This window comes from Thermobia domestica, chromosome 3, assembly GCF_964235325.1.
Source record: "Thermobia domestica chromosome 3, izTheDome1.hap1.1, whole genome shotgun sequence".
Taxonomy (NCBI): Eukaryota; Metazoa; Arthropoda; class Insecta; order Zygentoma; family Lepismatidae; genus Thermobia; species Thermobia domestica.
Window position 1 is genome coordinate 180,683,417 of NC_137456.1, and position 23,116 is coordinate 180,706,532.

The 23,116-nt window shown below is 32.3% G+C and overlaps 1 protein-coding gene across 1 annotated transcript in view; it reads right to left on the reverse strand.

Annotated features, from left to right (window-relative positions):
• LOC145681554 (farnesoate epoxidase-like) overlaps positions 1-23,116 on the reverse strand; it is a 44,151-nt gene that overhangs the window by 15,793 nt on the left and 5,242 nt on the right. Inside the window, exons 2-6 of the mRNA XM_081753193.1 lie at positions 11,492-11,586; positions 10,490-10,729; positions 7,940-8,358; positions 4,026-4,134; positions 1,521-1,701 (exon numbers count right to left, since the gene is read on the reverse strand). Of these exons, the coding sequence (XP_081609319.1) occupies positions 1,521-1,701; positions 4,026-4,134; positions 7,940-8,358; positions 10,490-10,729; positions 11,492-11,579 (1,037 nt within the window). The 5' untranslated portion in view covers positions 11,580-11,586. The remainder of the gene's footprint in view (positions 1-1,520; positions 1,702-4,025; positions 4,135-7,939; positions 8,359-10,489; positions 10,730-11,491; positions 11,587-23,116) is intronic.

Sequence of the window (23,116 nt, forward strand, 5' to 3'; positions counted from 1 at the left end):
TTTTATACTTTTCTCCCATATAACCCCTATTTCATATAAAATACAGAAAAAAGATTTAAAAACACAAGATCTTGACGATCAAACAAATAAACCCACATAAGTGTATAGAAAATTTGAAGGTTCTAAACATAGCACTTTTTTTTAAAAGAAGAATAGCTTTGCATCATGGGTATTAGAGCAAGTATAGGCCTATATGGTGGGAAATACGAATGTAGATCACTTCATCAGATAAATATAAAAGTACGATCAATAGGAAGTATTATATTGATAATTGATCCTGAAATCGTAAATATCTTATTATGTTTATTAACTATTATTATGCTTATTATGCTTATCATTATTTAAGCTTATGTTTCTTAACATTATGTTAAGAAATAGACGTATACGTTAATCCTGAGTGCTATAGTGTTATTATTCATCGTTAAGAAGACTAATTGCCTACGACTAGTCTGGAAATTAAAGGAGTTTTGGAATACATATTATGCATTCTGGTAGTGCTTTCCAAGATTTAACTGCAGAATGAAACGAGGAGGGTGAAACTAGAAAAACATTAAAGTATGTTTTATTGATCTTATTTCTTTTTCGAGTACTTAAGTATGTTCCTATGTCTCTTTTGTAAGTACATTTTTTGTAAAGATATGTCGACGTACTCGTATTGAATAACTTATAAATATAACTGCATAATTCTTCTACGTATGACATTTAGTATTTTGAATTAATTCACTGAAGATAGTATGTGCTACGTATTTTAGTTTAATAACAAACAAATACATGCATTTTAATTTATTTGAAAAAGCGCACTGTGTATTTTGTTCAAATTCATGCCATACAGTACATCATAATAACCACATAGGCATAACAAACCTTGTAACGATTTCAGTTTTCACCTTGGTTTAAGAAATACAAATACAAACATAAATAACAAATTAGAGGTTTGATTAACGTTTGTACCTTGGAACTTAGCACCATGAATAACGTTATCGTTGTAGTACTAGTATGAAATGCAAGTTTATATTTTGGACAACTCAAGTGCTAAACTGAATCTTTCTTTTTATATGTAATCTTTTATTTCTTGAAACCCTTCAAAATATCCCTTACTATTAAGAATGTTTCGAAGAACAATAAGCTCAATGGAGAAAGGGGAAGATTTGAATATGAAAGTGACGTGTCCAATAATACAAGAGATCATGTTCGTGTATACTTCTTTTTATGTCAATGGTATGTCATTACCAACATTTGCTGTGATCTTATTGATTGAGTGTCTTATTGAACACTTTGTATTAACTATTATATTAATGTTTTCAATCAGCAATAGACTTTGTGAAATGTAAGAAAAATATTACGATACTTATTATTTTAATATCTCTGCGACCGTAGCGTCTCTCTCATCTTATCCATTTCCCTTTGATAAGATTTAGCACTGTTAGAAGAAATATTAGTATAATAAAACAAATATTGCACAGTACTTAACCAAACTACAACCACTAGTTAATAAAGTTGTGATGTACTAAAATACATACCTTAAACGATCATCTAAGGAAGGTAATCTGTCCTTTCCTACAACTTCATCTATCTCTTTCTGAACTTTTGTTTGAACGTCTGGGTATAGAACCATATACAACAGTCCAAAGGTAATCGAATTAAATGTTGTGTCTGCTCCAGCAAAGAACAGTTCTCGGCAAACAGCACACAGTTGTTCCTCTATATAAAAAATGTTTTTACTTTTTATATACTCGTATTAATAAAAAATAATGTATATTAGTTATATTTCTTTTATACCGACGAGAGGCATTTATAAAATTATTAACTCGTTTTCATTTTAATTAAATTTTAATTTTACTTATATTCTGATATTTATTACACAATCTGACATTGTGGCTTTAATCTTTGATCAACTTTACTAGGTAGATTCCGAAATTCGATATTTCATATTCGATATTTCGTAAATTATAATACCATCTAGTTCCCTTTTCTGTGATAGTAAAATGAAGTATATAATTTTCACAAATGAACAGCTTTAGTGTGTATTGATTAGAATATTTGACTATTCAGTATCACCTTAGAAAGTTGATAGGCTTTCATTTAGAAGAAATACAAAGGACACAGTACAGAGGAGACACAGCTCAGAAACATAAAAGTTTTATCACTTATACAGTAGTGTGTGATGCGTCTGCTAGCAAAACATTGTGTTGTGCGAAGTCTAATGGTGCCGAAAGTGAATCGATTCTGAAAAAGCTACATTACATTAGAGAACATACTAATTGTTAAACAATGTTATTAATACAGATTTCCTGTTGGACGCTCCTCTGTCAATACTATATGCGACCACCTTCGAAATGTGCATCACCGACTAAACCACTTTCGAAACAGACCCTAGTAAAGCTCACACCACCAGATTGCGAAGAATAAGACATTGACAGCACTGGAAAATACACCGACACAGAGTTCTGTGATCACCCGTTCTGTGCGTTCCAACCAACTGCCCACTTGCCATTCAGAAAAATGTATGTCTCAAGGTAGTTTATAGGCCGAATAGTCATGCACTGAAATCCAGCCATGCCATACAACGGAAAGCTGTACGAGAACCCACTTTGCGAATATTGCAGACGAAACATGGATATATCTGACCGATTATCGAAAGATTCGAGCAATTGTGTACAGAAGTATCGATGCAGAAGGACGAAGCAATTATCGTTTATCAGTGCATCGAATGTTATGCACGCGGTTTTATAGTTGTGGCTGCAGTTTGTAACAGGTGAAATTAACCCTACGCCACTTTGATAGTAATGTGAAAATCAATGCTTCATATTAATAAGAACATACTTTGACGGATATTTGCAACAACGAAATCTCAACACTCTATGGAGCAAACATCAATCGTGTAAAACTGAACAGGGCAAGGCATCTAGTCACATTACTTCTAGCATCTAGCCGAATTACTTCTAGCATTATATTGAGAATAGAAACTAGGATTCATGCTATTTCCCTCACCGATACCAGGTGAAGAGTCCCAATTCCAGCTCAATGAACTACTATGCCTTTGAACTTCTGAAACAGCCTCTCTTCTCATAAGATGCACAAAATTTCCGATCCTTGGAAAGAGTCTCAACAGAGTTGAGTACCTTTTGTACACTTGCAAAGAAGATTTCTCCAATGGAAAGTGTGCTTGGGACAATCGTCAAGAGTGTTGATCGTTACATAAAATCAACTGATGGTGGAAGGTGGACTGTCATAGATAAGTGAACACTTCAAAGGCGACTGTATGGAAGCCTATCAGCCTCTGTTCTTACGATATAAATTTCTGTTAGGTAATGTAGTACAATTGTACTATTAGATTTTTTATTTTATAAATGAAAAAAATAACACCCCTTTTTAGGACCAAAGCGATATATCGCGTTGAGCTACACCTTAAAGTGAGATTCGATCCACATATATTCCCAATGGGGAAGGAATTTTGTCTTTAGCTAACCATTTTGCAACTGAACTATTAAGAATACCAAGAATTATAAGAATCTTATAGTAGGACATTCATTAAGGAAACTATATTAGATTGACAAAACATGATAAGTACTTTTGTACAGACAAGCGGATTCCAACCTTATGAATTAAATCAATATGACGATGGCAAATCATGCGATGTCACTTTTTGGCCATTATCTTTTTTTCTCTTTTTTTTGCTCTGGTAGTTGGCCACACTGACATCTATATGTTGGAAAAAGTTGATAATGTTTTAATAAGAAGTTCCTGTTTGGCATTATGCATTTTTTGTCACCAGTAAACTGAACGTATTTTAAATTCAATTCATAAGGTTGAAATTTGCTTGACTGAGCAAATGTACATATCATATTTTGTCATTCTTCTATAGATATATGAATAGACATTATATTCTTACTTTCTGATTTTATGTATCTAGTGAGCGGTGTATATTTACAAATAAAACATTTGCGATAGTCTCAATAAAGGAACTGCTTTCTTGATAAATGAGCAGATACACAATAAAAAATAACATACGAACTCTTACTAACCAGTGAATGATGAGTCTGCACCATGCTTTTGCATTTCGATTATATAAATATCAAGGAAATCCCTTGGGTTCTCAGGATCTAAGGTCTCTTTATGCTTATTGATATCTTCCTGAAAGTATATAAATTAAATGAAAGTTAGAATATTTTCTTACAATTTTCTTTCACTACAGATTCAAAAGTTAAGTATATAATTGTTAATGGATGCTGAAGTATGTATGTTGTGTTGAGTTACAATCACATATAGCACCAGATTAGGAGCTTTCACAGACGTAACCATTAATATTTTAAATGTAAATATTTTAATCTTATAGTAATCTTGGTAATAATGATCTTATAGTTTTAATTCTCTAGTCCTATTCGTAATATACACGTACATTGTATTTAAGTTTCATAATGTGTAATAAACATATGTAAGTATCGCTAGTTCTTTTATTAGTATTTCATGACCAACTTTAAAAATATTTTTTACCTAGGCCTTCGTATGTCCAAAAGTTTTAACAGATTAATTTACAAGCAAATTCTTAGTTCATTTTTAATTCTGGTTGTTAAATTATATCATTATAAGCTTATATAACCTAAATATTAGATATTATAACTAAGTGGTCTAGGAAAAATCAATACGAAAAGCGTTCGTCTCAATTACTTGGAGGGGACTGCGGTGGCTCAGTGGTAGAGCGTTCACCTATGGTGCTTGGGGTCCCGGGTTCGATCCCAGGCCCCGCCAAGTGAATTTTGTGGTGGACAAACACCGTGTGCGTGAGTTTTCTCGGGTTCTTCCGTTTCCTCCTACTTTCTTCATTCCACTATTTTATTCACTTCTCATCATCGTCGTCTCCTTTAGCCTAGCCGACATAACCGTGGGACGTAAAACTTAAAGATTTTATTTAATTTTCAATTACTTGGAGTTGGTCCTATAAAAATAGGATGATTTACGAAACATTCGATATTTCTTACAGAAAAAGTATTAAGATTATTGTACACTTATGTCATCTTGATTTCTCAGCTCATTGGTTTATATGGATAGGTAATTTGTAATATTCTTTTCTTTGAAATAAATGGGAATTTTAATTATTTTCATTGCGTCTCCTTAAAATCTATTTAAATGTCCCTTACACTGTGAAAGTTAAATTATATATATATATATATATATATATATATATATATATATATATATATATATATATATATATATATATATATATATATAATTAAATTCATGTATCATACAAATCCATTTTTACTAAACAACAGACAGTCAAATATACACGAACGAGAAACCAATAAAACTACACCAGCAAAGTTTCTTCCTTATAGGTTAGAATCTGAGTGTGCAGCTTACGACGTCATAATTGTCGAGCACTCAAATCTCTGCACATACGAACGATCTTTGAAAGTAAATATTGATTCATTTAATATCATTCTTAAGTATTAAATCAATTCTTTCAAAAATGCTCACATTGCATGTTGTTTAGAAAGAAATGCTAATGAGCTCAGAAAAGATTCTTAAATAAAAATGCATTCAACTTATTGAAAGATGAAAGAATTCCATATTGATCTTTGAAGTTAGTAGCAATAGTGATTATTGCATCTTCAGATCAAAGACTTTTGAAACATCAAATTATAACGCAGATGAATGTGATCACACATATTGTTAAACCAATAACATTAAACATATATGAACTAAATATTAGGTGTTATGCTTACCGTAATAAAAATATATTAAACGTTTTTAATCCAAAGTTTAACTTGATTACCAATATCAATGTTTTATTAGGTTACAGAAAATCCCCGGGTTGCGTAAATTCGACATACGTAAACTCACACTTATGTAAGAAATTTCTGATATAAGAAGTCTTGTTGAACTGTTAATTGTTAGTTATTTTCTTTTTTCTACCTTCGACCATTGTAAGAATATAAAGATCTGTACCCCATTTATAAAGGATATTATATAATTGAGTTTTTTCATTGTAGTATTATTAGACAGTATTTATACGAACTTTTTTTTATGCCTTTTTATACGTGTTTGCGACAAATCTTAGGTTATTTTAAAAATTCGACTTACGTAAATTTTTACGTACTTACGATTACATAAAGAATCGTTGGAACAATCTATTTATGTAAATCGAGAACTATGTGTCTATTGAATAATTCATCCACAGCATTCACACTTCACGTACATTCAAGTTTACATGACTATTAGTGTCACCATGTTTTGACTATTATATGAAGAACTGATTATATTTGCCGACTATGATGCAAAGAAATTATTACATTTATCATTTGCTTCTATCGTAGAAAGAGGAACACTGTGTTCATAGGCTATGTAAACTTTCAAAATCAACTAGCATTTGCTAAAAATCTTGCCTATTACCATCAGTTTTGTTATCGAAGTGCAACACAAGTATCCATTTCACTCTTACCTCCAGTAGCGAAGTACATCTTTACTTTAAATCTTTAAATAGCAATAAGCATGTAGGTCACGCGATGCATTGTTTGATCAAATCTCTATTCATTAATTTAAAAAAAAAATCTTTTTCTTGAAAGTTACTGAATATATTTCAAGCAATTTAGCTAAATTTTTCTTGAAAATGAATGTTAATTTTATTGTTTTACTGTTTCCATTTGATCATAATCACAAGAATCAAATTTTAATAAATGGATGGGGATGCTGAAAAGTTTCTGGCTTTCCACAGAAAAAGTAGAACTAGAGGGATGAAATTACAAGTTATTGAACATATTCCCTTACTAAGACTGATGCACTTGGTACAGTGATGTTTCAGCTTTCTAACCCTTGCAAATAAAAATTTTTTGGTTAGGGTTGAAAGGAGGTTTCCAGAGCATGTTAAACATCAGAAATGTCCTAAAAATTATCTCTATTGAGATGTTCCTTCAAGTTTCAGAACAAATGATAATCAGAGGGAATCAGGTCGTACGAATAGGGGGATGACAAACCAATTGGACAGGGTGTTAGGCAGCCACAACGTGGAACATGTGGGCTGGATAATTGTCATGCAAAATAAGGATCCCTTTGGACAAATTCCCGCAATATTTCTTCTTAATTGCCTCATGCAGCTGGTCCAACAAGATGTTTATAACAGCTTTCCAATAAATTTTAGTATAACATACTATTGCTATAGAGGGCTAGTACAAATTGTAAGAAGATTACTGGGATATATTACTCGCGTTTTGTACATAATGACATTTAAAGCTTGTTTCATTAGAAATTCATCTGTACTGTATGAATGCTCATCGAACATGGTTGAAATTTAACAGATATTAAAACAAGTAATATAAATGCACCTTACTTAGAATTATTCAAAGACACTCCTAGGTTTCGTTTGTGAAGATTACAATAAGACAATTTTTTTGAAAAAAGTGGCGCCAAAGAAAATAAACCAAAACTTAAGATATTATAATGGTATGCAAAGCCAGAATTCCTTAGAGATTTTTGTTTATTTTATTTTATTTTTTATTTATTTATTTATTTATTATTATTTTTGTCAGAACTGAAATTTCTGAACAAAGAATGAAATGTTCCTACAAAGAGTCAACATTTCAAGTTGCACCTGTTGCGTAAATTGCATACCTAGTTGCAAAAATTTAAATAACATACTCCTTTTACCTAGGTATAGTGCTTTTGCCTAGGTCTTAAATAGGAATGTTAATGAATATCAGCAATTTCCTCAACTATTAATTGATTTAGTAATGTTAGACATCTCACCCGTAATCATGGAAGTTTTTTTTTTTTTAATTTCAAGTAATATAATGTATAAGTTTTATGAATTTCATATATTGTAACTGTCAGAACAATTTCATTATCAACAATCTGTCCTGTTAGCTAAGCTTAATAATAAATTAACATCGATTTCAATTCTAATTTAACATTTCAAAGGTCGAGATGTAAATTTACTTACCATAAGGAACTTTCTCATACGTTCCTTCACTTCCAGTATGTAAGGTATCTCAGTCAGAGAAGGAAAGAATTTCAACAACAATGGGAAGTAAGTACCAATACTTCCAGTTCCATTTGTAATAGTTAAAATTGTCTTTACGTTATTGATAAGATTATGCAATTTTGGATCAGTGAGTTTGTATCTTTGACCAGCCATTATGTGCCACAAAATGTTGATCCCAGCTGTTCCTAGAATATCTTGAACTTCGACTATTCTGTCCCATTTTGATCCAGCCATCTTCTTGATTTCTTGAAGCACGTCCAGAACTTCTTCAATCGCAATGCTCTCAAGGCTTCGTTTACCCAATCCAAGATCTCGAAGGTGACGGAGAGTAAATCTCCTCTGTACTTTCCAGAATTCTCCTTCACTTGACACTAATCCTATATAAAAGAAAAAGTAAGTTTGCGTTGGACTTCATACTAAATATGAACTGTTCGTGTTGTATGAAAGAAAAAAAAATAAACTGAAGAAAGAAAAAAAATACTGGTCATTACTGCTGAGCTTCATATATTTGTATCGTGGAGAAAGTAGAATACTGGACATGATTTTACATTACTGTAGGTTAGATGAAAAATTTACTTCAAACTGATTATTACACGTTGCTACTAGCTAGGCAGTTCTTAATATAATCACATTTACGTAGGAAGGTATAGTTTGTTTCAACTGTGCATGCTTATTGTTTCCTGTCTGAGAGTGGGCTGGGCGAAAATGCATCATATAGTATCCACTCAATTTCGAAATAATTCAGAACTCACAGTATTTCAACTGACTCTCCTAACTCTCACGGTCTCCCCAAATGTCAAGTCATCAGAGGACGACAATACATAATTAATCTAATACGAGTAACAGTGTTTTCCGTTTGGTCTATTTCAAACTTCTTGTATTTCCGTAATTTAAAAGTTGTATATAATATAATAGTTTAAAGTAACCAAAGTTTATTCTTCAACAAAATGATATTAAAAGAAATGTTTATATTTTGAAAAGAACTTTTGTTAAATATAAGTTTCAGGTTGCTCTAATTCGCAAAAAAAGATACTAAACTGTGCCTACCTTAACTTTATATACTTTCAAGAAAAAGAACATGTAAATTAAAATAAGCACCCAAACATGATTACATAGCAGAAAGTACCAAGATTCTAAGCCAAGTATGTAGTTTACATGTTAGCATCATTGCATAAATCTCGCAGAAGTCAATTATATATTAGTAGTGGCATGGTTATTAACGTGTAACTGAGTTGAGTGCCGTAGAATCTAATTTACGTCTCCATATGTTGTCTACTGTAATGTATACGTAGTATATGCGTACCGTTCCATATAGACTGTGTAGATAAGGTGGGTCCTAAATCATATGTTTATTGTATGGCAGAACTAATAATAATAATAAATCGTAAAAAATTTCCATACGTCAAAAGCAATATTAAAGTTCTAAAGGACAATAAAAATAACAATATTAATCATAATTACTACAATATGGTATTGAAATATTTTTGAAAGAATCAGTATAAAGAAAGGTATTTGTCCTATTCCTTTTGTGAAATAAAAATATAAAGTTCTCTGTATCCATACGAAATATAGCACACTTATATGTTATTAAAGAACTAATAAAATTAACGTATAAAACACACATATTAAATCACAGCTGAATTATATTATGTTCCAGTTAAATTATATTTCATCTGATTCCGTGTACTAGCATTTTAAAGTATTATAAAACCAACGTACCTAAGAATCGATCATCCAGCCGAATAATAGGTCATGAAAGTCACACATGATGGTATAAATGTAATGTCTTGCATAAAATTTACTTCTAATACTTTGAAAGCTTATTCTATTATCGATTTCAAATTTCCACTTGTATTTTCCCGAAATTACATATTATACCCTAAATGTTTGGAATGTTGGACATAATATTTAACTAACTGCTCAGAACTCAGTAGTATCCATATTAAGAATAATACTTGCTACAAATATGAACAACTAGATAGAAGTTTGCTTCTTAATAATATTTCCAAGTGTCATATTGGAAAATGATGAATATCAATACAATACGTTTTCTACAATATGATGTTGAGGATTGTATAAAAGATCACGAGTCCATTTACAAGAAATGAAAAACAGTAACCAGAGAACTACATTATTTTGACATTATTTACTTCGAACTACACGTGTTTTTTGTTTTTGACACAAAGTATGGAATACAAAGAATAACTAAACCTCTTTACACTTAATAGTTTCCTTCTCCCAACATGAAGATAATACTTATGAAAATTCTACTAACGGGAGTAAAAACGGATATTTTTTAATGTTCCCTAAAACTCCTTTAGATTAGCTAATATTTCCCTGATTTTATACTCAAATGTTACTACAATGGAGACTAATGTTGAGAAAATCCTACTCTGCAAGTACCACTCTTATTATTGTCAACAATAAACGTACCTATATTTTGCAATTTACATATCATTTCTGTGTTAACACAGTTTCGTTACCAGAAAGTAGTTAAAGATGCCTTACCATACTTTCCTCCGTTAATTTGCAATATAGCCTTGGATGTAGGTCGACCAGCTAATTCTTCTTTGGACGAAGCCTCTTTAATATCTTTTAATCCAGATATAACAACAATAGGAACCTTTCCCAAGTAAAATCCTGTTATATTTCCATAGCGCTTAGCAAATCTTGATACTGCTTCATGAGGAAGAAGACCGCTACATCTCATTTCAATAATATTTCCTATCAGTGGCCAACGTGGAGGACCTAAAAAGATACAATATTAACTCTTGAGACGCACTATAAAAAATATAATAAAAGAAAAATCAAAGATGCGGGTGCATTTGTAAGTTATACACTCGTAAATTTTTTAATGTTAGAAAGTACCCAGAATAAATTTTCGAAATTTTCATTCTTGAGTTTAGAAAAAAATCGACAGTACGAATACTTTCTCAAATATGAGGAAAATATATGTAAGATTTCTGAGTAAATATTTAGTTGATTTTTACGGAAGTAACTATTTTATGGTGTATACTTTATGATTACTCTACTGTTCAACACTTTAATGTAATGGTTTCATATTCATTCTTTTAAGAAATGATAAGACTTATTACCTTGGTCTTACGTTAACTTAGCCACTTATTTGTTAAGAAAAAGGCATGGAAACATCGAAAAATTTAGCTTAATAAATGTAATAGACAGTAGTTACTCCAAAGTTTAACGAAGGTTATAACCAGTGCCGTATTTAGGGGGTGGCTTCCGGGCTTAAGCCCCCCGAAATCACTTAGTATAGTAAAGTAAATGAAATATCTTGCAGAATGTTCACATCTCCAGGCAAAGCCCCCCCCCCGAAAGTTAGCAAAGCCCCTCCCGAAACAAAATCGTAAATACGCCACTGGTTATAACTATTGACATTTATGTGAAAATGATAAGCAGACATATTTTATTTTTAAGGAACTAAATTGAGGAAAGAACTAACAAAAAGTGAAATAAAATATTTTAAATGATAAATTAAGTAGATTTACGTACCCGGTGGAAACCCTTGTGGCTTAGACATCAATTTGAATAGTAACAGAGTAATGGAGATGATGATAAGTGATATAGTAATAGGTTCCATATTGCGCCTAAATATAAAGAAAAAATATTTAATTTAGTTTTCTTATGGACTAAACCGTATTTCATACCTCAAGATATACATATTTTCTATACTATTATTCTTACTACATAAAATGTTCCTTTGTTCTTACACATCTGTATCTCACAGGTTAGTAGATCGTTCGTCTCTAGTTCATGGGTCTCTAGTTCAATCCAGGTCACACCAAGTGATCTTTGTGGTGGACAAACAGCACACGTGTGTGTGTAGATTTTCTCAGGATTCTCCCACTATATGCATTCCACCATTTTCATTCATTCTTATCATCACCATCCATTTTAGTCTACCCGGCATAACCGTGGGGCGTAAAACTGAAAGGCCTTTACGTCCATATCTTCGTAGTGGGATGTTAAGTTGAAAATTTTAAAAATTCATTTCATCCTATTATTTCAACATCCACTATATTTATTTCAGAAATACCTCTTATTTGATATTACTATTGGAAAAGATAAGTTTCTACCTTTGTGGTATGTATCTTGACATATATATAGTTAAATTTGTTTATTTACATTTTTTATTTTTACATTCTAAGTTATGCCTTGTGGGCTAATTGGTAGTAGAATTATTTTCATGAAACTGTTGCAGAGTAAGAGCATTTGAATCTGATTTTATTACTCATTTCTTTATTATATTAAAATCCCCAAATGTAGTGAGAAATTGAACAACGTAGGATACTTTTCAACCGTACTTGTTTAGTTATAAATAAATAAATTACTCAAAAGAATATCATGAAATACTAATTTGGAACGAAATATTAATTTGTTTCGAGGTCAATATCTATCAGATAATTGTAGTGTGCTTCTTCAGTTCTTACAAATGAAATAAATATATAAATTTGCTATTAGATTATCCTTTGGTGTCAAGTACTTTTATCACTGTAGATGTTCTAGTTCCTTGATTAGAATGAAGTATTCTGTTTTTTTTTTTTTTTAAATTTCAAGTGCACGAATGCTTACAAAGCTTATCATAAACGAGAACATCTATTAATGAATTAGATCAGGTTCAATATTATTACTCTACAATTTATCTAAATTTAACATCTAGACAAATTTTTATTCAAATATTATTTCATGTTCAAAAAGATTGAAGGGGCGAACATTTTTTCCTGTTTTTTTCTTAAGAACCTCTATAATATATCACTAAATAGAACTGAACCAACAAAGCGGCACATTCTATACAGTATATTGGATGTTTTTCTTCCTAGCTTCTCTCACTACTTACGGGCGTGCAGCACGACCATACTGATTGTACTTCGTGCATTTATTCAATGTGCAATATTTCTATATGTAAATGAATGCATTATATGTTGGTTACTCGAAACAATAGTGATATTAAAAGTTATATTCTGTGCTTCTCAAATTATTATCTATTTAATTCGTAAGATGAAAATAATATTTTCTTTTTTTAAAAAAAAAGAAATCTGTAAGCACTCATTTTTCCAAGAAACATTTTTACGGGACAAAACCCAAATTTATTTATTTATTTATTTGCTTTTCTAACATTAAATTGGAATTGTAAGATATACCTACCTATCGTGTACACTATCAGAGCAATACACTCCTAAATAAAGAACATATCAATTTGTTATTTTTTCATTAGTGTAGTATTAAAAGAACTTCAAAGTGAACAAGAGTCTCGCTTGCTATTTTTTCCATAATACTGTTTTATTTTCCAGTAATATATCCGTCGCAGTGAATTTCTTCTGGATAAACATTCTGCACGAGGACATCGCGAAGTTTGTAAATATCGCTGTCGCGTTTTCTTCTTGTTCTAAATAGTTCCACAAATGTAGCATCCGTTTTAACTGTAGAAGCTACTGGCGAGCTAAGTATGAAATTCCAAAAGTTTTCATGAAATTGTAATATTGACATTTTAGAAGACTGAATTGTCTCGCTTCTTCTACATGCATGAAACATACAAAATAAAAGTTGTTTGGTCAGAAGCTTATTGTATTAATCTAGAAAAGCTTCTGGCTTTACAGTACTCGAAATGTTATGACCATTTATAACGCTTCTAACTGTCCGTCATTTCTGGCTTTTTATACTAGAACTCGACACATTTTAATTCAAATTGCTCCAGTATCCCTCATGCTAGATCAATATGAAAATTATGACTTCCCCAGGAACTGAGCTTCGACTATACGCATACCAAGGGTAAGTGCTCTAATCATTCGGCCGTAAATATTGTTGTTAATCGTAACTAAATAACTTTTGTTTTTATTGTTGGAAAGAAAGCCTCAAAAATATCGTTTACATCTTCCTCCTAAGAACAAGAGTTCATAGTGTATTTCACATTGAATATTAATGGGATATAATTCCCGCTCCCACAAGTCATTTTTATTTACAGTTTATTTTTTCTCTTATTATAAGAGAGTAGAAGAAACGAAATTTATTACAACCATGTCCAGTGATCACCCCTCATAACTATCTCCATAGTCAGTAGATTCTTCCTCCTCCTCGTAAAATATAACATCCTCGAAACATATGCACTGAAAAATGCTTCACTAAAGTATGAAGAAGAAGCATGTATAATAATGATTGTTGTCTCACCTTCTTAGAGGGCGAGCTTTCTCAAGGTGAATTTCTTATTCAAACAATTCTGCTTAAGTTTCTTTATCCTCTTAAAATTCTTTAAACATGAATTGTGATCCTCGTGTGAAAAATTCTTTACATATATCCTCGAAGAGGGAATGTTAATTGCTAGCCTGATCCTGCAGGAAGAAACTTGAAATTTGAACACATTATAATTTTTCAGATTCCACCTTAAACTGTAGGCCCACATCTCGTATAGCCTTTGTACTGAAGGAAACGCTTTAGCCCAACCAGCCAACTAGCATACTTCCATATATACACAAATTAAGTATTTGAAAGGATATAATATAGTACTAATAGAATGTATCACGAACTTTGGATTCGAGACCCGAAGGTCCAAACTCTTAATCCACCAAAGTCAAACAGATCTAGCATTTCACGAAGACCAGCACCCGAAGACCGCGAAACTTCATCATACACACGGAGAACCATAAGTCTGCTAAAGTAATTCTAATTTCTGCAATATTCTTAGCTTTAACGAGAAAGAAAAATATCCAAAGATGATAAATACAGGGATTTATTTGTAGCCAGGGAAGCCTGGGAATTTCCCCCCTTCTAAGTTTTGGTTTCCCTGTCTCTAGATTTAATTTAGTCTTCCCAGCCTGGGAAGATATTTTCTACCTTTCTTAGGCAATAAATCTGTTTTAAAGTACAATGATTCAACTTCATGTTTTAGTAACATTTTTTAAAATACTTTTTTTAGTATGTTTATTGTCGCGAACTATGCTGGTCTTGTTTATAGAATTGTTTCTAGAAGGAAAATCTTGCAGCTGATATCACTTCTTATCATTTTTCATCTGAGTAGCACAGTAATAATAATAATAATAATAATAATAATAATAATAATAATAATAATAATAATAATAATAATTATTATTATTATTATTATTATTATTATTATTATTATTATTATTATTATTATTATTATTATTATTTTCCGTTATCAGTGAGCAGTCACTGCAGTTGTGAATTGGTAGCTTCTTCGTTGACAAGCACGTTAGAAAGAACATAAGAAAATGGATATTAGACTATATTTTAATAAAAGGAAAGCTCATGAGGATGAAAAGATAAGTAATTCCGGTTCACAAAATAACAGGCTTTCGTCTGAAGATAGTGTAACGTCGGAAACCGCATTAAAAAACTAAAAAAAATGATGAACTTGGGGATTGCCTATCACACTAGTACCATAATTTCAAAGTAGGTAGGTTTAAAAATAACGTTTTCCTAACCCCACTTTAAAGTTGTTCTGCTATACGGAACACAATATTGTTTAAATATTCCCCCCTTCTACAAAATCCACAAATAAATCAATGGATAAATATGCAACCAATAGATCTGATTAACCTGAAGGAAACTAAATACATGAATGTGAAATCTCATGCGGAGTTTTCGATTAAATGAAGAGAAACTAATTTCTTTCCAAAGCTAAAAATTGATACTGTATGAAGACTACGTAATTTCTTGAGTTTAAACTGGTACTGAAATATACCCTTATTAAGCTCTTCATTACGATCCTAGCAAGATGATAATACTTGGTACAATATGTGGTTAATGAGATATAGCCTAAACTTCCCTTTCACTCTTAAATTTTAATTTTAGTTTAACTAAAATATTTTCCAAATATAAAACACTAGCAGGATGGCCCTTTCTTCACATGGAAAGAATACGTTTCGCTTTGGACATAAAGGGCACCAAAACTGTTACCAGTCAACTTAGAGTCCCCAAAAGCTATGAATTCGACACTAATATCGGTCATTCTGAATTATTTTTGCATGTCAGTATTATCCCTTAGGATTATTAATAGCTAATGAATTTGGATTTAAACGGCGTCGGAAGTGTCGCTGTTCGTCTCAGCGACCCCGAAAACTATGGATTCGACATTAACATAGGTCATTTTTGATCATTTTTACGCATTATCCCTCCTCCTTCCTAAGTTGCAGAGCTGAATTTAGATTTAAACGTCATTGGAAGTGTCACTGCTCATCACAGCGATCCCGAAAACTATGTATTCGACACGAATATGGGTCATTTTCGATCACACACACACACACACGCACACACACACACACACACACACACACACATATATATATATATATATATATATATATATATATATATATATATATATATATATATATATTTATATGTATGTATTCTCGCCTCCCCTTCCCATAAGTTGCACCGCACCGTCAAAATGAAATGATAAAAACCATCCCAGGCCCGAACCTCCTATATGTTAAAATTCGATTGAGATCAGTTGGGTGGTTCAAGAGTTATGAAGTCACAGACATAGTCACTTTCATTTATTTATCAATTGATAGATCGTACCGAGCATTTAGAAAAATCACGTATTGTGGGTAAATTTTCATGCATAGTTTTCGAGAAAATAGAAAAGAATGAACTTCTGTTGTGCTGAAAATCATGTTATTCGCTGCCAATAATAATTTGCCGTTTTTATTTTGATAGAAGTAAATTGTTATTTACTTTTGTTCTATGACGTAGCAAAATACAATGCTATCAGGTTGTATCTATTGTTATTTGTTTCTTCCTAATAGTGATATACGTAATTCTTTATCCACAAATTACATATAGCCACGAATTTCTTTCTATATCTTTTCATCAAATCTATCATTTTTTTTCTCTTTCTTGTGTGAACAAACTTGGGTTTACTTTAGATTTTATTTTTCATAAACTGTTGACATACAATGTGATTGTGTTCTCGCCTTCAGCATAGGAATCCCGGATTCGATTCCTGGTAGAAATCTATGGCACGTTAATCTATAGGTTCGCTGTAAGTCTTAACTAGATCGGTTCTGCTAAAATGACAAACTCCTAACAACTAGATTAAATATATTGTGACTACAAAACAATGTCACATCGGGACTCGAACACCTGAATATTAGAGATCATTCAACCTGAATATTCGGGATAAATCTTTAAAATGAAGAAGAACATTTCCTGTGAGAATTTAAGTAGTTATGGAAAAGGCGCATCAAATGTTTCGCGTGGAGTATTTTACTGACTGATCGAAAACATGAATATTATAAAGACCAATGAAAACGGATTAAAGCGTTTGAAATGTGGGTACAGAAGTAAGCAGTTGAGCATAACGAAAAACTCATAAAATGATTGTCAGAAGAGCATCATAATGGCAGAGACAGTTAAAATGAGTAAAAGAAACTGGAAAAAATGAAATGAAATCTTTAAGTTTTACGTCCCACGCTTATGCTATTCTAAAAGAGACGGTGATGATGAGAAATGAATGAAATGGTGGAATGAAGAAAATAGGAGGAAACGGGAGAACCGCGAGAAAAAACCCACACGGTCTTTGTCCACCACAAAGTCCTCTTTTCGCGAGGTGGGATCGAACCAAGGACATCATGCACCAGAAATGAATGCTCTACCACTGACCCACCGCGGCCCCAAAAAGAAACTGGGTAGGCATTATTTGAGAAGAAATTGTTTTATTGGGCAGAGCCGTAGCTACAGATTTTGGCCCCTGGGGTGAAGTAGAATTCGGCGCCCCCTACACTATACCAAACTTTTGCCTTTTTTCTTTTTTAAATGTAATAGAAGCAGCTCTTGTTGTTACGCTATGCTGAATTTTTATCAAGCTGCTTGGACAGACCATTGCAACATCCAAAAACTAACATTATGTATTCTTTTACGAATAACAACTGTTTTCAAGAGGCTTTTTTGGACTAAAACTTCACAAAACTACCTTTGGTTGTACACAACTCCACTTGGAGAACAGTTAGGAAAATTTACAGCTATTTATAACGATTCATACTATCGATAAGAAATGGAATTTCAATATATTAGAAACTAGGAGTTTTTAAAATGTTCGAAATAGGTGACAGCATTAATTTCTTAAAATAATTATAAACTTTTGTAATTTTATTCTGTATATGACACCACAAATAGCATTTTAATTTCGATTCGTTTAATATCAGCAATTAAACGGGTGAGTTTGTTAATTATAGACTTTCTTTTATTACTCTTTAAAGCTGGAGGTGATATTGTTTTAAATGTGCAAAATGTGCATGCTCCAACAAAAGATAAGGATGACGATATAAAAAAACAGTGTTTACGAAGTAGTAGAGCGGGTATTTGACCAACTCCCACGATACCATATGAAAATACTCTTAGGAGACTCCAATGTGGAAGGGAAAGAAAGTCTGCATAACGAAAGTAACGACAACGGAGTTAGAATGGTGACCTTTCAACATCCAAAAACCTTATCGTGAAAAGTACAAAATTTCCACATCACGATGTTCATAAATACACATGGACCTCGCCAGATGGAAGAACACACAATCAAACTGATCACGTTTTAGTAGATAGAAAGAGACAGTCTAGTATAATTGATGATGGAGAAATGATCCCAGTAAATTCCTTCAAATTAGAAGCATTTTATATGTCAATGGAATAAAAGAAAAATCACTCGTAGTTATCAGTCTTTGAAAAAGACGAAATTCGTTGGGTTAAGTTCTGATCCCTTAAGCTCCTATTCTACAAGTTCGAAAATGTTATCACCATCCTTGTTTACGTTCATTTTTAAAATTCCCACGCAAACAGCAGCCTACGTGTGGCTCTTTACTCCTCTCATTTTCATACCTTGATTCTCGCCATCGTGATTAAACCGATTGGGTAGAAAAGCGTGCTTAACTAAGCAAACTCATCACCATCACAACGCCGAACACGTACTTCTGACTATCACCGTTTCGGATTTTGAAACCCCTCCTGCGTACACTATAAGTCATTACTCGGCACCTTGTATATCACATTGTCATTAACAAATCAAAGTAATAGGTAAAAACATGTGACTCTTATTGAAACGTGTGAATTGCGAACGGAGCGAGCAAGAAATTTTTTAAAAAACTTCTTTCTTTGCAAACCGACAACAATATTGATTTAAAGGGCGCCAATACTCATACGGGGCGCCGCGTAGTTTGCTCTTTTCCAACACTTTTTTTTTTCTTTTTGCTCGTTCGGCGTCCCTTTCTATCAGTGGATAAGTAAAACCTTGTTGTGACTCTTATTAAAACGTGTGAATTGCGAGCGGAGCGAGCAAGAAAGTTTTTAACAAACTTCTTTCTTTATAAACCGACAAAATATTGATTTAAAGGGCGTCAATACTCATACGGGGCGCCGCGTAGTTTGCTCTTTTCCAACACTTTTTCTTTCTTTTTGCTCGTTCGGCGCCCCTTGCTATCACGCTCGCCTCCCTAGCTACGGCTCTATTATTGGAAAAGATGACAGGAAGAGAAAAAGATTGCAATTGTAAACAGATGATATTCAACAGGAATATCAAAGCAAAGAGAATTATAATACATGGCAAAGAAGAAAAAAATTTTGAATTTCTACCTTCAAGTAGTAGACAAATACTGATGATCAGTAGCGTATTCAGAATTTCATGATGGGTCCCTCAACCTTCCAAGTTTATATATATATTGTTTGTATATATATTTTAACATGATAAATGCTTGTTCTTGCACAATATACTACAAAAGGCAAGATTAAAACTTGGAGGCCCCTCTTGTGTACGCCACTATTTTTGCTGCTGACGATTCCACTATAACTAGAGAGTATCGGAAATTGTGATTGTATACTGTGAAGATAAATTAGTGTTCATTTTAATTAATTTTTAGTGAATTGTTCATTGAATAATACACCTAGCTATCAAATTGCGAGTAATATTATTAAACTCAATTTTAAAAGTTTCAAAGAATTATCTTTAATGTACTACTGATCTGGGGCACAGTAAGTCCATTGTATCCTTTAAGTGCTACATAAAGCTAAATGTATATTTGATAACAACGTATTCTGAGTACTAAATACAAAAAGTGTTTTTGGATGATAAGAGAATTTTTATCTTAGACAAACTGTTTTATGTTCTTTCACAGAAATGATTCATCGTGATAACATAACTTTTTAAGATGAAACATTTTTTTCTCTTACATGTTGCCCTTATTTTTGCAACCATAACAAATTTAGTGTTACATACTCGTGCGTGACCTTAAATATTAATAACTAGTACCAGGAGCGCACCTACAGGGAAGGTTCACCGGGTCCGGACACTCCCATGAAAACTTTGTAACTCGACATATATTTGTACACTTTCTTATTGAAACTATGCCTGATTAGCAGATAAATCATTAGTGAACCATCAAGATTCGATCTTACACTTTATCTATACTCTTTTTATAAAAGTTATCTAGTTCTATATTTTTTCTGAAAATATAGGCAGCAATGTTAAGAAATATTTATTGTCTGTTTTGGGTTTAGAATAATTCCATTTCAATACTACATAAAGATAATGTCTTACAGTATTGTATCCTACCTTCGACCTTTGGACTTCTTCTAACAAAAATTTCTGGGTATGCGCCTGACTAGTACCATAATTTATGCACCCACAAAGTATACTTTTTTCACTTTGTGTAGCTATATTTTCATAGAAAATTTTCAACAAAGTTTCTGTAGTGAGTGTTTTATTTTCATTCACAGGCAGGGATTTCCACTTATAAATGAGAATATTTAAGGATATTTCAAAACTGGAGGGATGACAAAATTATTACAAGGTAAAAGTATCCTGGAATTATATTTTCTCATTTAATTTTAACTGAGATCAGAATATCTTACATTAGTGTTTTTTATCAGGTAGCTATAGATAAACTCCCCTTTGTAAAGCCGAACACAGCTATTTTGTTATAAACATTGCTGTTGGGAAATCAGTTGCTGTTACTTCTAGCGATGGTACCGAGACGAGACCGAGACCGAGACGGATTTTATATACTGAGACAAGACCGAGACAGACCTGTATAAATCGAGACGAGACCGAGACGAGACTTAGGTCAGTCTCGAAAGTCTCGGTCTCTCTCGAATATTGATATTGATAGCTATTAAAATTGCCTTTACTCAAAATTTGTTTCGTTGCTATGTTAGATAATATGAGAACGGTTGACTGATGTACAGTGGCGTATTATTTGACTCAAACCTCTTCCGAAATAAATTTGTGATCATTTTTTCGCATTGCACATACAATACAAATGTTTCTTACTCGATCCTCAAGCCTTTCCCGAAACAAAATCCACTGCTGATGTATATAGCCTTATAGCCTTCTCTCTCTCTCTCTCTCTCTCTCTCTCTCTCTATATATATATATATATATATATATATATATATATATATAGTAAAGAAAGTAGGATTGAAGCCCATTTTATCGAGAGTATAGGGCCTACCTGAGCGTCAAGGTGTGCTATAGTTCCTATAGACCGCCCCTTGGATCCGCAATACATATATATAAAATGCTGAAATTTTGAACCAAGTTGTGCGAAATATTGAAGGAGAAATTCTTTTAGATACTCTGCAATACCACTAGATAAACAAGCAGTGTCGCTAACGCAACATAAAATTGAATTTTCTCAAATTGCATTACGTAAGGTATTACATATTTTTAATTTAGATATTAAATCAAACCAGAATACTACATACATTATTCAGTGTAACAAAGGACAATACAGTATCACTAACATCAACATTTTGCAGATCTCTAATAACTCAAATGGCATGCACGGTGCAATGCGCATCAATTGTATCTTAATGTCAAATACTATGATCATGGTATAATGCATTTCGAATGAATGAACGAACAAAGTTACAAGAAATGGAAAATTTTTCGAAAACGTGCTGACATATTACGTCTCATCATGTAGATGCTTCCAAAAGGCTTAAATGATCATAATGTCATTTACAACAACTGTTCTTTAAAAACGTTTCAGATATACCAAACATATGGGTAGTGATTGTTATACAGTACTATTTAAAATAACGTATTTGTATTAAATTTTTATAATGATTGTTGCTTTCCTTTGCTTATATAACATTACAAAAGTAGTTTTTGGTGGTTTTAATTACAAGTCATAATTACATTACTTTAAGCAGTGTTGCCCACTTAAATAATTTGCTAAATATTATTCTAAATAAAATGAAAATAACGTAATTAAACTGCAAAATATTTTACAATTACTCGTAATTTGTTTTATAATACAAGAATGTTTCCAAAAGGCGTCGTTTTTCATAGCCTTTGGGCTACTTATAATGCTAATGTCAATGTTTTCGTTCCAGCAATACATGTAAATGCAAATTGTAACAGAAATTAAATATAACTGAAAATTTTTAAGTAGGTCTAATTTTAGATGTTCCCCCTAAGTTTTAGGCCAGATGTACACTTTAGATTAAAACCATGTTTAATTATTAGTTCTAATAACAGTCTAATTACATTTCACTTGCTTTAGTTTGACCACCTCAAACTCCGATCCACATAGCTGTATGCAATTATTCAAGTACTCTCCCTACTACATAGCTATATGCAATTATTCAAATACCCACAGTTAGTAATACACATTGTGTTCATTTTTGGTTTGGTTTGGTTTAGTTTAACAACCCACGGTTATTCTAGGATGGCTAAAGGAGACGTAGAACTACTGATTATAGTGGAATCCGAACCACTTCGGTCGTTCAACTTTACCCCCACCAGGAATCGAACTCGGGACCACGCGAACCGAAGTCAAACGTCCTAGCCGCTGATCAAATAGGGGTACTCACATTGTGTTGATTTAAATCATTCAGTCAGTGTTGCCAGATCCGAAGATCAAAAAGGAACGTGTATGGGCTCCGAAAGTGGCAAATTTGAACTATTGCTAGCCCAAATATATAGAAGTGAATTACTTGACAACTAATAACTGGTACTAATGTAATAATTTTAACATGAGCTGGAATGTGCTGGACGTATTGCAAGAAGAAATTATGATGGATGGATGAAGACAAATTTGATTTTTTGGGCAAATTTTGTTTCAGTGATGAGGCTACGTTCCATGTGACAGGAAGAGTGAATAAACAAAATGT